This window comes from Ixodes scapularis, unplaced genomic scaffold (assembly GCF_016920785.2).
Source record: "Ixodes scapularis isolate PalLabHiFi unplaced genomic scaffold, ASM1692078v2 PGA_scaffold3__209_contigs__length_174095766, whole genome shotgun sequence".
In the NCBI taxonomy this organism is placed as follows: domain Eukaryota; kingdom Metazoa; phylum Arthropoda; class Arachnida; order Ixodida; family Ixodidae; genus Ixodes; species Ixodes scapularis.
In genome coordinates, this window is record NW_024609868.1 from 129082262 (window position 1) to 129099043 (window position 16782).

The 16782-nt window shown below is 47.2% G+C and overlaps 1 protein-coding gene across 1 annotated transcript in view; it reads left to right on the forward strand.

Moving 5' to 3' along the window:
* Positions 1 to 566: 566 nt before the first annotated feature.
* LOC120841526 (LIM/homeobox protein Awh) overlaps positions 567 to 16782 on the forward strand; it is a 63702-nt gene continuing 47486 nt past the window's right edge. Inside the window, exons 1-2 of the mRNA XM_040212445.1 lie at positions 567 to 578; positions 2853 to 3034. Coding sequence (XP_040068379.1) covers positions 567 to 578; positions 2853 to 3034 — 194 coding nt within the window. The remainder of the gene's footprint in view (positions 579 to 2852; positions 3035 to 16782) is intronic.

Sequence of the window (16782 nt, forward strand, 5' to 3'; positions counted from 1 at the left end):
CTTGCAGTATTACTAAGGTTGTTGGGAAGATACATTTGCAGGGCGAGAGCGCAGAAAATAATTTTCCCCGGAGAACATGGGCTAATTAAGTCATTAATTATCTTTTTCACTAATTTTTATAACGCCAAACCTCTTCCATATATATCTAGGGAAAATCAAAATTCCACAATGTTGTTGTCTAAAATCCCGAAAATAAAAATAGGAGCGCTTTCATTCACGTTGTTTTTGGCCATGAGTTCCCGTGCTCGTGTCTGGGTTTCGGTTTCGAGCAATTGAGTTTTTGGCTTTATTAAAAATATACGTGGCTCTGTAGCAAAATATTGATTGAGTAGTCTCCTGACGCCATATTAGATTGCTCTTAAAATAAAATTTAAATTTTGGGGTTCAAGCCTGGTTCAGACATTGGTCACCGTCTGTTTTACGATTCCCGACTTTCCATTACGGCTGGTCACGTGGACTTTAGTTGCCATAGCAACCGCTTCGTTGCAAGCAGTCATAAGCGGTCGTTGCGTGGTCAATCAAGGCGTTTCCCCACACTTGCGAGTTTTTAGGACCCAGTGTCTTAAATGGGGTCTAAAGTGCGTTCTGAGATCCTCGCTTTTGGTCATAATTTAATCTACGAGTTCTAAACATCCAAAAAAAAAAACACTAAATTACATTGATGCGCAACCATTTTGGATATTAAAAAAAGATAAGATTTCCCGACACCTATCGTTGGCGCAGAATGACAGAGGGCGCTACTGCACCTTGCTCAATATGGTCGAACGAGGGGCGGCACTTGTCAGCCACACTCGCGGGTGATGAGTTTCCTCTTGGACGAGCGGCCGACCATTCCCGCTCGTCCACACGAGAACCCATTGCTAAAATCCACCGAGGTGCTTGGGAAACAAAATATAGTCGAACCATTGCGGCAAGCCATAGTTTGTTCGCGAAAATGATTTTTGCAATGAATAAAATACGTGGCGTATTTTATTCATTGCAAAAATGAATAAAATTGGCGTATTTTATTCATTGCATTGTATACGTGGCGGAATCGCAACTGACAGAATCTCGGTCATGGCGCCCATTTCATTTTGATCGCGCTTGGCATGTACGACCCTTTTGTTGTTTACATACAGGAACTGCCACTTCCGTCCCAAGCGACTTCTGGTCGCTCTCTCTTTGCCAGCCTGTCGAGGTTGCTTATGTCACCAGTGCTAGAAAGCATAAATGCCACACGAACAAAAACGTTGGAGATTTAACGAGGGCCTTCGGTTGTACAATTTAACATCTGCCAGGAGCCAAGTTCGTTTGCTGGAATATTCGGAAAGATTTAACAAATCTCGCGCTTTTTCGTTTTTTTTTTTTTTTTTTTGGTGAGGGAGGGGGGGCGGCGTTCACATGGAGAATTGGTGGTTAAACGTTTCACTGACATTTCAAGCAGCGGTGGTAAGTTGAGCTTCGTTATTTTCGTTATTTATTTTTATCAACCGGAAGTTCTCCGTGACGTCAAAGACTGGAGCACCGCCTGGTGGCCTTTGCCATGAAAAGGGTCTACAGTGGATCGCGCGCAACAGCAGCTGTGGTGCACCCGCAGCCTCGCGCTTGTTGCTCTAATGTATTTGGCTGGCTCAGTACCGGCATCCAGGCATTTGACACCCTGACATCTGACCCTACTTCTGTCTTTTCGTGTGGAGTTCCAAGCGGCACACGACTTGTGCCAAGCGGCACGAGACATTCTTGGACACGTGTCGCCATCTCTATTTGATAGGAAACTGCAACTTGCCATAACTGAATGGGAAAAAGTTTTAGATCTAATACTAAACTTCACATGTAATATATCGATTTTGGAATTCTAGAAAATGTAATATCGAACGATGCTGCGAAATTTAATGTCTCGTAATTTTCATTAGTTGACGGGATTTCGCTTTTATAACACAATAAAATAATACAAATCTAAATTTTATTATTTTTATTTTAAAATGTGCATTCTCTGAATAATTCGTTGCTAACTTTTTTAATTCGTCATACCCAACTGTCGGTTCATGTAAATCATCATGGGCGTTTGGACATTACAACTCGAGAAAAGAAGTTCTATATTAAAGAGTGTGGTAAATTAAAAGTTGAATAATAAACTAAAACTAAAAATAATTGCAATAATAAGACATTAAACTATATGTGAAAAATAGTTCTTTAATTTGACCTTAACTTTATGACTGTAAATTACATAAAAAAGAAAGTTATTATAAACTGTAAAAAGAAACACCATTCACGATGGGATTGCACCCTAAGGCGTGTCCACACACTGTTGACTGTTTACGACCGGAGGAGCTAAAAGCTTGTTTTTAATCCTTTTGTGATGGCCTACGAGATGTCGTAAGCCGTCACAAGATGCTTGAAAACCGGTTGTCTCGAAGTCGGTCGTAGTCAAACCCCAGTTTGTGAGCGGGCCTTCAAAACCGCTTGTGATCTCTTACGACGGGAGAACACAATGGCACGCTGGCGCCATCTATGCAGTGAACCTGAAACTGCATTTCACTACTCCGAAGTTTTTCCGGTATTTTCAAGGTCAAATTTATGAGAAATGGTAGTTTATAACATTGACAGAAGTTTTTTTCAAACCAAAAATAAATAAACCGCGAAAAAAAAAAGGAAATATACGCGACCACCAAGTGCCCCACGGCTACCGGATAGGTAGCGCCGGTGTGCTCTCCTGTTGCAAGAGATCTTGAGAGGTTTCGAGGCACACGGTCCTGAGAAGTCGCAAGCGCGTCAACGGGACACTGAAATGCGAATGTGAGATTTTACTGTTTGAATGGTGGTTCGCCGAGCGACGGACCTGGAGATGACGTCCCGCGCTCTGTCCGGTGCAGACGGAGCAAGAGGCGTGCAGCGCGTGTGGCGAGCTCATCGCCGACCGGTTCCTGCTGAAGGTGAGCGACACGTCGTGGCACGCCCGCTGCCTCCGCTGCTGCGTGTGCCAGACGCCACTGGACCACCAGCCGTCCTGCTTCGTGCGCCACGGGAGCGTCTACTGCAGGCCAGACTACGTCCGGTAAGCGTCACCACGCACACCACACCACATGTCAGGTACCGCCTAGAGGACATGGCCTGTTCATTACGTCATCCTTTGTAGATCCTCGACCCGCCCCAAGCGGCGAACCCGCTAAACTCAACCAAGTACACCTTGGCGTCGGCCTCTGCTCGTATCGCGCGTGTTGTTGGACGCTGCAAGGCGCGCTGGTGCTGCGTGCATTTACTAGTGATGACGCTAGTGATTTACTAGTGATGACAGGCCGCGATCCTGCCGGTGGCACGGCAGCATGGCTGGATGCGGCAGAGGCCCGTTCTGCTTCAGGTCTCTCTGCAGCCCGACAGTCTACGCAAACCGAAACAAACACGAGGTGGGACGCCGCGACGACAGCGACCCTTGCGTCCGCGCTCACCCTTGTCTCGAGCATTTCTACAACAAACCGGAAGGATCGCAAAATACGAGAACACGACACACCGTCTCTTGTGACGCTATTACTTGTTGCCACTTCAGGGCCGATTTCGATGCACGGGCGGGACGGTGAACCACCAGTTCAAGATGCGTTCCAGGCACCCGCAGAGACTATGATGACGAGGCTAGCGAACGCCCCTAAGTCGTTTATACTCGAAGGATTTGGCAGAATTTGGTAGATTTCGACGGTTTCGAAAAACACGGCGGGGAGTCCGGCCAAAGAAAAATGGTACGTTCCCTCCGCCATCTTGCGTTGCTCACGCATAATAGACCGTGACCGAGATCTCCCAATAAGATAATACAACATTTTGTCTTATCGAAAAGTTGGTTTCTTCTACAGTCACTGGAAAGGTGAAAACGGCGAGGAAGGGCTTCAGGGTGTCCCGACTGCAGGGCGAGCCTTCTACATTTTTCAACCATGGCCTCCTCTATACTGACAAAGACTGGCACATCGCCACAAGAAGCGGCTGCCAAAATGTAAATGGTGGAGACAACAGATGAGAGGAGAGCCATGGGACTTGCGCTTCGCTGCGGCGAGACGCCGAAACACCCTTCTGCCGAGCGAACAAGTGCGTTTCGGGTCCTCGCCGCTGCAAAAGATGTGCGCTGACGTCCAGGTTCCTTGAGAAATGGCTCTATGATGCTTTGTGCCACTAGATCCTTGCGCTCCAAATCTGCGACCGGGCACTCTGTGGCTCCGCTGTCAAACTGCCAGGCTTTGTGAGTATAAAGGAAGCTATGGTACTGGAGGCCGGGCGTTTGAAAGACGCACCCTGCCGTTCTAGCTCTGTCATTGAATATAGCGGGTTCACAAGCTCCACCCGCTGACCAAATCCTCCCAGTATAAACGGCTGCGAAATGCCACTAAAAATGCGCCAGATGCGGTCGACGTTTTATGCACCCCCTTCGAGACACGACAAAAAATGGCACTAATATATATTAAAACAGACATTACAGACCCAACAGGAAACATATGTTATTTTAGGGGATAAAAAGACAACACTCGTTTGAATGTTTTGTTAGTTGAACACCTTGATTGGCAGCTTAATCCGCCTAAAGTAAAGAGATATATTTCTTAAATATTGTAAGTGTTTTTTTTTAATATAAAATTTATAACCGAAGCTATTCTTCAAGCGCCAAGTTTGAAACTTGATTTTCGGACTTTGCTTGGTTAAGCTAAAGAAACAATGCGGAAACTTACCCTACTTTTACTGAATACATAAGTTTTCTCATATACGTATATATACATATATTATAGAGTTAACAAACCGCTAAACAACTCAATTTTAGCTTCCGTGTCACATAATTTAATCCCTACATATATTTACAGAGTAGGACCGAAAAGCCTTCTCTCCTTCGATATCCACGATCGGGGGAATTGTCGTGCTGGTCGCAACTCCTCGGCGTCAGCAACATGGGCGACAAGAAAACCGGCAATGCCAAGATGTCAGCTGGGAGCTCCTAAGAAACTAGAAGGCTGAGCTAGAACAGACTTGTACGCAAAGCGCCAAACACACGAGCGACGATTCTCTGTAACCGCCTTAGAGATCTAGCGTATCATACTTAGGCTGGATCAAAAATCCAGCCTAAGTATGAGTACGTACGGTGAGTCACAGCTAAGAATACCTTCTTTTGGAATGCTTACACATTGTTTACTTTGAACTTAGTATGTTTTATGTTGGCTTGGCCTGTGTGTAACGCTTTTTCGTCACATTCAAGCGTGACGCTTTTCGCGCGAAAGCCAGCCCGTGAACACATTCCGTGTTGATAATCTATGGCCTCCATGGGTTGGTGAGCCTTTTGTAGACAAGTACAGGAAATGTTAATGCACAAACACCGTGCGACAGCCTTCAGAGGCCCAAAAAAGAAGTGAAGCAGCTCCATCTCAAACTCTCCTTCTGAGATAGAGGATTGAGACGTTGTGACCGGTTGCGATCAGGTCTCCGTGCACCGGGTGTGCCGGATCCGCTAAAGTACAAGTCTGCAAATTACCTTTCTTTTTTTTTTCGTCAGCAAGTGAAAGCGTGATTGTATCAGTGATGTGGAGACACATCAGGAGCGTGAAGGCAAGATACTACCCGGCTGTGCTTTGTCAGCAAATGTCGGCGAAGGTGTTGAATAGAATTGTTCAGGTAGGCGTGCGTTTCGACTGATATAGCTTATTACAATTCTAAACTGCTATTGATAGGAAACAGCCAGAATTACGTGTGATCCCATAAAGAAGGGTTTGATTAAATTTAAAAGATGCTGAATGAAGCGGAGAGTCTGAATATTGTTTAGAGTGGTATTGTTTTGCCTTGTTTAGAGTGGTATTTGATTTAAAAAAAATGATCTTCGCTTATACTAGTTTTTGGTTGACTTGAAAATTGTCTTTCACGCGTATTAACGCTTGGCTGTAATCATATTTTATAACATATGTGATAACGTTCGAATTGTATGTTTAAAACGCGTAGAAATTTACTATTATCTCTTATATGAAAATACAGTATTATCGTTCATTTCATTATTGTTTATTTTTAGCTGAGGCGACTTTTGTTGCGATCTTTATTTAACATACTCTACTAGCCGGCGGGCCTCACTTCACGTTTTGCGCAGGAACACGCTTTGCGTGGCGGCATCGTCACGCAGACGACACTGGCGAAAGGACCTCCTTTCGCAACCACTCAGCGTCGCCGCTACGCGGTGTCGATTTCGCTGGAGCCGCGTTTTGCACGCCTCTATGTCGAGCTCCATCCGGTCGAACCGATTTATTACTGCAGATAATTTCTGTCACGTGACATCCCTTCAAGCATTGGGGGGGAGGGGGGGGGGGGGGGCGTAGGAGCAGAGAGCAAAAGGATTGAAGTATTTTTTTGTTTTGTTTTTTGTTTTGTCTTACGAGCGGCCTCATGCGGCAACTCGGCCGGAGACTCCGCGTCGGCCTGTGGGCCCTTCAGCGTTCCTCGACGAAGCGCGGAGAATATCCTCGCTGGAGTGTCGCAATTCGATAACGGCGGGGGTAACCGAATCTGCGGGCTCCCTCGCTTCGTCCTCAATTAGCCCGGGGGATTTCCTGGCAGCAGCGATTGTGCCCAATTAAGCGCCAAAGCGGGAACGTCCCGACAAATCCAATCGAGTCCCCGTTCCGCCGCGGGGAGCCGTCCCCCGGGGGACACACGTGGCCCGGAGGGGCGCGGTGTCCCCCAGGGCGAGTTGAAGGCGCACGCGCCCCGCTTTTTTTAAATGCCGGCGGACTTCTGTATGGCGAGGGACAAGCATATTACTACGAGTATCGGTGCAGCAGTTTCGCGTAGCACGACTGGCTCCAAAGGGCGTTTTCACGCGACGTACTTCCGGTTAGAAATCGTGCCGGACGCGATATTGTTTAATATTATCCCTAACCCTTTCTTTGCGCCGAAGGCACTGTTTTCCAGATCACTCGAGTTATTTCCTTGTAGTGATTGAGTGCCCCGGTAAGAGTAGGTGAGAACACGAAAAAAAAAAGGATCGCGTGGTACGTATACATTCCAGTTTTTAATCGGTCTTATGATGTGCCGCCGACCAAAAAGTCAACTCGTCGGCGGCCAAAATGGCTCCGGTAGGCAACTCCGCCAGCAATAAAAGCGCAGTGTTATAATGGCGCGTTTACACTTGCGGATTCACGGGCGAATGCGCGCAGGCGGAAAGTGGGTTTTGGACGCATGGTGGCGTAAAAGACTCGTCGCTGGCGGAACTTCTGGATCAGTCCGGGACCGACATCCAGAGTTTCCGCCAGCGACGAGTAGATTTCGCCACCCGGCTCCAAAATCGCCTTCCCGCCTATGCGGGTCCGCCCGCGAACCCTCAAGTATAAACGCGCCATAAGTGTGGGTTTCTGCGGCTCAAATACCTCCCCGGTCGCACTTAACCGAGTTCTGTGGTCGGCGGAAACACTCGCCGTTCTAGCGCGTTTCACATACATCAAAAAACGACCGCATTCACTAATCGTCCGCATGCAAACTAATGGGAAAAGGGGGGCGAACGCCGTTCACCAAAAAGGCAGAACGCGGCTTACTGGAAGTGAAAAAGGCGTCTCGTGAAATCGCCCTCGGGTTATTGAAAGCTTTATACGAGGGCAGAAAGTGAGGAAGAGGAGGAGGCGAGAGGGACGTCAGAAGGCCGAGCTTGGGTTGGAATGAGTAGAGGGTAGACGCAAAGCTGGCTGCCTTTGTATCCACTGCCGTAGCCTCCTCTATATTCTCACAGCCTGGCAGTTCGACGACGGAGCCATAGCGTGCCCGGTCGCAGATTTGGAGCGCTAGGATCTGGTAGCGCAGAGCGTCAAAGAGCCATTTCTCGGGGAACCTGGACGTCAGCGTGCAGCTTTTGCAGCGACGAGGACCCGAAACACACTTGTTCGCTCGGGATAAGTGTTTCGGCGTCTTGCCGCAGAGAATCGCGCCAGTCACGTGGCTCCGCTCTCACCCGTTGTCTGCCGCTCCACCTTTTTCATTTCGTCGGCCGCTTCTCGTGGCCATCTGCCAGGCTTTCTCAGTATTTAGGAGGCTATGGTCCAGCATAAAGATCTCGATTGGCCATGTCAGTTCAACTATATGCGTCGAAGTGGGACCGACTGCGTTGCAACCGCGTATGACCGCTTACCACGAGAAAACGCACTGGCGCATTGGGTAGCCCCGAAAACACTTCCGATCTGCGAATATGTCGTATTCGTTTTTGTGCGTGCTATTTTTTTTCACGGATGTGATGTTTTTCTGCGTCAATTGTCGGTGTCGGTCAAATAATGGGTGTTCGATAGAGACTTGTGTTGAGGCCAAACTTAAGAAGTAATCCGTTACAAGTGGCGGATTAATTATAATCCATTACTTTTTCGAGTAATTTTAGGTTACTCTTTTGCAGAAGTAAGTTGTTGCGTAATTTCGTTACAAAATATTGTCAACGGATTACTTTAATTACTGGTTACTTTTTTAAGAATGTAAATATAATACAGAAAGTTGACACCACCCGCTCGACCAAACCTCAAAAACGAGCGCTCGCGCTCATGCATTTTTCACTTCTGCATGCACCTATAGGGTGGTATTCACTGGACGCCATATTTCAGGGCGGTGTTTAGAGCGCATGCTCAGACCAAGCTCAGATTAATAGCCTGATAAGACCGGCGATCTTGATGGTGCTAAATTCATGTTGCAAAGGAACTGCGGTAACTCGCCGGTATAGCGTTCGTTCAGAAGCCGCGCACACAGTCATGGCCGCCAGTAAATACTCCCTATATTCCATTCATACTTAAGCTGAGAGTCCTTCCAAGCATAGCCTCCTCTATACTCGCAAAGCCTGGCAGTTCGACGACGGAGGCATAGAGTGCCCAGTCGCAGATTTGGAGCACGAGGATCTGGTAGCACAGAGCATTTCTCGGGGAACCTGGTATTGAGCGCACCGCATTTGCAAGGGCGAGGACCCGAAACATGATTTTTGAACCCGACGAGAAAAGAAGTGGTAGCGCGAGGAACGCGAGGAACACGAGCGGACAACCCATCGCTCGGGACAAGTGTGTTTCGGCGTCTCGCCGCAGCGGGGCGCCCGTCACGTGGCTCTCCTCTCATCCGTTGTCTGCCGCTCTACTTTTTCATTTTCGGCCGCCGCGTCTAGTGGCGATCTGCCAGGCTTTGTCGACGAGGCTATGGTCAAAGCTACAGGCACGAGACGGCAGCTTTGAGACGTTGCGCTCGCGCTTGAAAACTCCGTCTTAAAAGGGAGCTTTCGTCTATCGGTTCCTCACCTCCGAACCTCCTAGCTGAGGTAGACGCTGCTACTGAGCACGCGCACCCCTAGCTTTGTCTGTAAAATTTAAGGGATCATTTTCTGAGGTCGTGAGCTAGCAGGATGGCGGCTTTGGTTGCAGCTTGCGCTGCCTTGTCAGCTTACAGGCGAACAGAGTGCACCTATCATTCTTTTTCTTAAATACAATATTTTTATTTTATTTTTACGAGGACTACCATAATGCGGTCGCATGAGAAATAGAAAGTGGCGTTGCAAAACATTTTTGAAAAGATCAAAATTGTTTCCATTGTTTTCTTAGTAAGGCTAAAGTAATTTGTAACGTAATGAGTAAAGTAATCCGTTACTCTTCAGCGAAAGGAATTTGGAACGGTAATTCATTACATTTGAGGTCCGGTAATTCGTAATTGTAATCCATTACATTTTTCAAGCAACAGGCTCAAGTCTGCTTGAGGCAAATAGGACACGGGCACGAGATTCCCCAAACTTCAGGGAACACGCGTGCGACCGAGATCGGTACCGATCAGGAGTAAGGAGTGACTGATTACTTGTAATCAATTACATTTTATTGTAACGTTTTAGCGCTTCAATAACTTTTGCCGTAACGTTCGCTGTTATTGAATTACTATTTTTTGTAATCAATTTTATGTTTTTGAAAGTGCTAAAATGATTGAGTTGAGCTTTTTTTACGTAAAAAATGGCTTTCAGCCCGTGCGTCAGTCGTGCATGTTGCACCGACATTGGACACATATTTTTACCCCTAAACCTGTGGAACGGCATCTGTGCCATACCATTGGCGGCCTTCTAGTGAGTGATAAAGGAAGAGGTTCAAGGTGCTCCTAAGCGAATGTTACGAGGCCTGTACATTCGGGGGGTCAGTACGACGCGACGTAGGAATGAAACACAATAGCTACGTAAGCGTTCATTTCTAATAACTCAGATTCAGCCAACCTATGGGCTGCACAGAATTGGCTCTAAAGCACTTTGGTGTATGAAATTTTCTCGAGGCATCTGAGTGGGTTGGAGCTTTGTTTTGAATTCAGGTTTTTGGTCACCATCGAACTGAAAGTGATCGAGAAAGAACTCAAACTGAACAATTACTCGCGCGCCGTTGCCTCGCCAAAGTGACGGTGCCGATACAAGTTAATTTCTGCCATTTGATATGGCAAAACCTAAACTGCTTTATGAACCACCAGATGGCACTGAATTTCGGAAAGGGTCTATTTGTCATCGGCAACATTTTTTCAGTAACGCGCACAAGACTGGTACTGATAAAAGAAGGTAGGAGTCCAAAGAAAGAAGCTGCAGTGCCTCGCAGACGGTTCAGTGCGGACTTTCTTCCCGGTCAACACAAGATAAATTGAGCAACGGTTGATAGTGGAGCTTGTTGGTACATACTTGTATATATATTTGACAGCTTGAACCAGGGGAAGAGATGTCTCAATTTCTCTATATCTTCCCCTGGTTCAAGCTGTCAAATATATAAACACAAGATAAAACTGTAGGTAAAGGCTTCCTTCCCAGGAGGGTTTTTCTCATCTTCAGTGACAGCTCCAGTTGGGAGTATTTCCCTTTTTTCCGAATTTGGGCAAAACGGCTCAGAGCTTAATTTTCAGGGTTTATCGGTACTTGCCGAAAATACGGTACCTTGTGTTATCTTGTCATCGCAGTAGCAGTCCTGATAAGCGGTTGCAAGGTATAGTCGATCGCGCTGAAACCAACGAACCAGCCTTTATGGGGTCAAAAAGTTAGCCTATTGGGCAGGAGCTCGAACTATAGGGGGCGCTCTGACCCGTTTGTTTCCCCACAGCTCGGTGTTTACTCAACACAAGGCCTGTGCACATACCAACAGGCCTTATGGGCATGTCCATGTCACCTTCTGTGTCGGCGCTACGTCGCTACGAACTGATAGTACAAATCATGCAGCGCCAAAAACGCACCATCGTGACTCTCGCCATGTTCCCGTACGTGCTTCATCATCGCTGAACCACGTCATAAACAAAATCTGCCTTGTTACTTGCGCTTTTGATGCTGCTTGATTTGTTTCCTTACCTTGTAGCGTTGGCTACGTCTAGACTTAAGCTGACACAATATATAGCAGTGTACTAGTTAGGGCTGGGCGTTGATTAAAACTTTTAACCCGATTAATCACCACCGTCTAATCGATGAATGAATCGATACATCAGTCATGTTCATTTTCATGCATAATCATTTCAAAAAGATTTCTTTTTTTTTTAGAGCGCAGCTCTTAGGCTCCCGTTTCCGGCTTGAGCGGCTTCGGAGTCGCGGTCGGCGTAACCGCGACCCCCCCCTCCCCCCCGAGTACCTCGGGAGGTCCTCAGGTACCTTCAGTGACCTCGGGGAGGGGGGGGGGGGATCACGTGACCCCCCCCTCCCCAAGGTCACGTGAACCCCCCCCCCCCAGGTCACATGACACCTCCCCCCCCTCAGTACCCTTCCCTACTCCTTCTCAAGAGCTGCGCTCTAATTCGGCGTTACAGGGAGTTGCAAACGGCTTTCACTTTTTTTGTTTTTGAGCGTAATAGCGCTAAAAACAACGTTCAAGTAAACGAAACGAACAACACAGAGCGCTACGCTTTGTGCTGTTCGTTTTTTTTTTTTTTTACTTGTCCGTTGTTTTTAGGGCTTTTACCCTCAAAAACATGGATCATCAACTAGCCCAAGTGCATGCCTTTCTACATTTTTTTTTTCGTTTCGTTTTTGATAAATATTAGTATGTGATAAACGGCGCAATGTATAATTTTTATTATGAGTCAATCTCGAAGTGTAGTTGGGGACGGTCCAAATACACTCACACACACAGAGATGATTACTTCAGCTGCATGAGTCCAAGAGGTTCGTTGATATTGGCCGACAAAAGCGACCTCGTTTGGTTATTCACAATAGTCTCTGCTGAACAAAACGGACGCTCGCACGGCATTCATGTGGGTCGGACACGTGTAACCTTCTTCCGTTTTCTGGAGTTACGAATCTCGCTTCTGGAGTTTATTTTAGGCTTACATTTTACCCAAAGCTTGCCCTTCATACGGGTGTCCTCGTCCATGTCTGCATGCTGAAAGAATTTTTGTTTACTCTCTTTTGGTTCGTCAAAATTTTACCGATTAACCGGATAAGAAAAGTAATCGCGATGAAAGCCTTAATCGACGAATCGGTAGGTTAATCGATCAATCGTCCAGCCGTAGCACTTATGTTATATTCGGTGCGTATGCACGTTTTTTAATGACGTAGGTATCGCAGTATACAATCGCCCTCCCCAGTTCGCAGATGCTCCGCCTCAAAAGAGAGATCCTCGTTTTCACCCTCGTGGCACGATTAAAACACGGGTCTCTTCACTTGTCCGTATGTACCAAGATTATAGAGTCACGCGACAGAGATCTAACCTCGTACTGCTGTTCTACGTCGAGAATCCGGATAACGGCTATTTTGATATACAGCATTCGATACCTTTGATAAGCTCTAGCATATGCCTATTGCACACACACTTTGATTTACACGAACAAAAAAAGAGCATATGCTTCGAGCATTCAAATGCCTAACAGTCGTTAAGTTTGAGCGCACGACCAGCCACCGTGTATAGAGCACCACGCGGCTATGACGTACTGTCGCTGCGATGGCTCTGCTGTCGGCGCGCTCTCGGGACTCTGGTTTGTGCGCACGAAAAGCAGTTCTCACTGTAAGTATGAGCAAACGCGTTGACATATACATCGTCCCGAGGTAAAAAGAGCTAAACCATCGCTATATTACCCGCATACAATTTGTTATTATAATTTTACTTTATTTCACATTTCGTAAAAGCGGGTTTTTGATGCGCCAGTGGAAGGCGTGGGGGGAACTGGCGCGCGACTCGTGCGGATCTTGGGGATGAAAAGTGGCGGAAACGAGCGCATCGTCGTGGTGCAAGGCGGGGGCGAGGAGGAAGAGAAGCCCGGCTTTCGGCAGAGCCCTGGCGGGAGCCAGCGACTCGCAGCGGCTCGCAGCTGCACTCATTAGCATACGCACCTGGGGACACAATGGCGAGGAATGCGCGCCGGCGGAGGCGACACCCCCGGGACACCGCCAGAGGGCGCGCTTTCTCGCCACTCTCCAGAAACGAAGAGACTGTGTCGCAACTCCTTCGCGGTTTTTGCTGCCTTTCCCCTTTGGATCCGGATGAGCATCGTATACAGGCGTGCGGTCATGTACAAACACTGCGTGACGCACGTCAAAGAAGCCCGAGCTATAGCAGTCGTACTGCACTGGCTAAATTCCTCATCCGCAGCGACGACACCGAGCGCCCATTGGGGGCCGACAAACCTCCGGCTTTCTAGACAAACGCGCAACTCAATTATTCGTGCCTCTCGTGGCGGAGGTGAACGTAAATGGAAGCGGCCATTTTCGACGGTCGTTGCCAAATAAATGCGGGTAATATTTTCACGTCCGCGACATCACTTCCTGATGTCGGGGACGTGAACGTATTGATTAAATCTCTCCGACGTTCGTCGTCGAAATAGTTGTTGCGTTATTTTGACGTATCCCGTAATAATAGTGATTTCATTCTCTGGACGCCCTCCGTCGAAATTTCGAAGAGCCACAACGGGCATGACAGAAGATGGCAGTCGAGGAGTGCTCGTCGCCGTGCGATCGGCGTCATGGTCATCGAGGTTCACGCGTTTTCCGACACGAAATGTTGGGCAATTAACTACATTTTTACCACCTGGAGGCGAATAACTCTAAATGTGTTCTTAATTTCTCGATACCGCCGTAGACGCTTCGCACATGCGCCAGATTACAGCCGCCATTTCTGACCTTCTTTAGTCTTCCCGAGATACCGCGCCAGTTAAACGGGTCTTTGACGAGCCTCCACAAAGTCCAATGCCGGGGAGGACACATTGGAATCTAAGATGGCAATCACCTCGCCTGCTATGGTAATGATGAAATGAGATAAACGGAATAAGAGGAACTAAAAACTGGAGGTTGGTTATGGGGTGTCCACGCACAGCTGCTGCAAAGCATCTTTAAATATTTGAATTACGGAAGAGCAATAAGGCCAAGTACTGCATCGTGCAACTTATGCTAATATTTTGTTCGCTTGCACCAGTCCAGAGACACCAGGGACGTAATATGTTCGGATTCACAACCTTATATTTTATGTTTCGATCGTTTAGAACCCACCGCAAACTGGTTATATACACGACTAAAAAACCCAAACAAAATGACAGATCTGTTAAATAGAGGGAAGGCATACGCATAGCGAGACTTCGCGAATATTTGAAGAAGCACTCCTATACAAGTAAAGGCAGAAAAGAAATTCATGTTACGTGGTGCATAGCACATTTTTTACGTGCAAGCAAAAGAAAGCGAAATGCAGGTCACCTTTGTTCTGAAATCCTCAAAATTTATGTGAGAACTTCCGCTGAAGATATCCCCTTCTACCGAGAAAGTGCACAGCACCGCCGACGAGCACTCCTGATCCTGTCAGTTTCTCAACGGTCCCCGTCCGAAGATTCTTCGAACGCAATCATCTGACTGCCAAATCGACACACGCTGTGGACATTGTCAGTGACGATTCTTGTCGGTGGACTTAGTGGGCTAGCGCACATATAAGCGCACACAAGCACGGAGCACGTGGAGCGAAAGCTCGCGCTGCAGACCCCAGAGATTCTAAGTTCAATCCCCAGCCCATCCCGTTTAAAGACCCCAGGCTATCGATTTGTTCGGCACAGGCTAAATTTCTCATCTGACCAGCTGGGAGACAAGTCGCCCGTTATGGCAGACCAAGTTTTAGGTTGTATTAACATAAACACACCCCAATGTTTTCTTCAATATTTGCTTGGCTCTTCAGCAGGCTAAAAGACAAGCGAGACGGCTGTAAAACGGCGACACCTCTACACAGTCGAAAACCTACCGCCATTTTGGTAGGGGGACGTCAAAAGTAAGAATCAAATATTTTGTCAGGAAACGCAAAAAAAAACGCATTAGTTAATTTCACAAAAAAACATAAAAATAATTTTAAAATAAACAAGTGCGGAAGTTTTATGAAAAACACGTCACGAATATGAAAATGATATCGTAACTTATTTTGACAGCGGCCGAATAGTCACAGCCGAAAGAAAAAAAAAAGTTTACAAAAGAAATACACATAAAGGACCAAACACGTGCTGCGCTGTGTTGTCCGTGTTCTGTCCTTTATGAAATACTTGTGTAAAATTTTATCCAATGCCAACAAACTCACCCTAAAAAAAACGCGTTTTTTTTGTTACACTTTGCTTTTAGGAAATAGAAAAAAAAGTTAGGCAGCGTCGGCCGCCAGGGCCTTGGACACTGTTGGCTCGACAACAATGTCGGTCCCAGACAGCTGTATTCCTCGACGGTTGTCTAAATAAACTTTGATTTGATTTGATTTGATTTTCGATTTTTATTTCGATAAGATATTGGTGGGGGCCAAACTTTATTGCTTCGATTAGTGCCCCAGTTGAGCAATCCAGGCAACACGTAGTTTTGATGACAACCCCTTCACAATGAAAAAAGTAAAAAAAAGCGCCGGTGACTTATTTGTTTTATCAGTGTCGCGCTATGGACATCTGTATTAAACAACTCTTCTCTGTAATGCCCCAGGGCCCCGAGAGCATGCAAATTAATGAATAAACAAATACGAGTGCACCCAGAAAGGCAGGCCCTGCGCTGATTACGGCAATAGTTAATTGTAATCAGCGGGGTTTCGCAGTACATCCAATGCGCATTTCGTCCACCTATACACCCAGGCAAAGGCTCAGTAACTCCAAACCGAATGTGATCTCTTGTTGTTTTATTGGCTCTATCTTAACTCATGAAAGTTACTGAACCTGAACCCCTGGTTTCTCCGAGATGCGCACAAATGAATAGCTCAGAAACGGACCATATAGTTTTGACGGCACAATATCAGGGCAGAGTATAAAATCGGCCGCTAAATTTAGCGGACATTTAGTGTCACGTGAAGTCTCAGTGCCACGTGATGTCATGACGTCATGCGACATTGCAGTGTTAGTGAAGATCGACAGCTAAGTTTAAACACGGCAGTGGCGTGCAGCAGTTTGCAGCGTCTCGGGAAGTCGATTTGCAAGGATACGGCAAGTGAGTTCTTTTTTTATTTTTTTATTCCATGCTTACTTATATTACGGCTGCAAAAGTAATGCGGGAAGATTCTCGGTGGGTGGTAACGAACGGTTCCAAATAGCACGTTGGTAGCGTTACCGGAAGCGTCGCCAATGCAAGCCCAACGATCGGGGCAGACCAGCAGTCCCGGTTAAATCTCCCGAACCCGGGGCCACAGCAAAGCAGTCCTCGGCCTGGCGACCCACCCGCAGGGGTGCCTCTTGCGGAAGCCCGGCAGTCGAGTCCGCCCAGACGGCAGCGAATCGAATTGGCAGAACCGAAAAGCAACCGTCCTCCCCGGGAGCGGTTCGTTAGCGCTGCGCCGGGCAAAGTCGCCGGCACGATCAATGTCGGCACTCGCCCGGGTTAGCGCGGCAGACTGTTTGGTATTTGAATTCTCAGCGTGGGGCGCAATCACC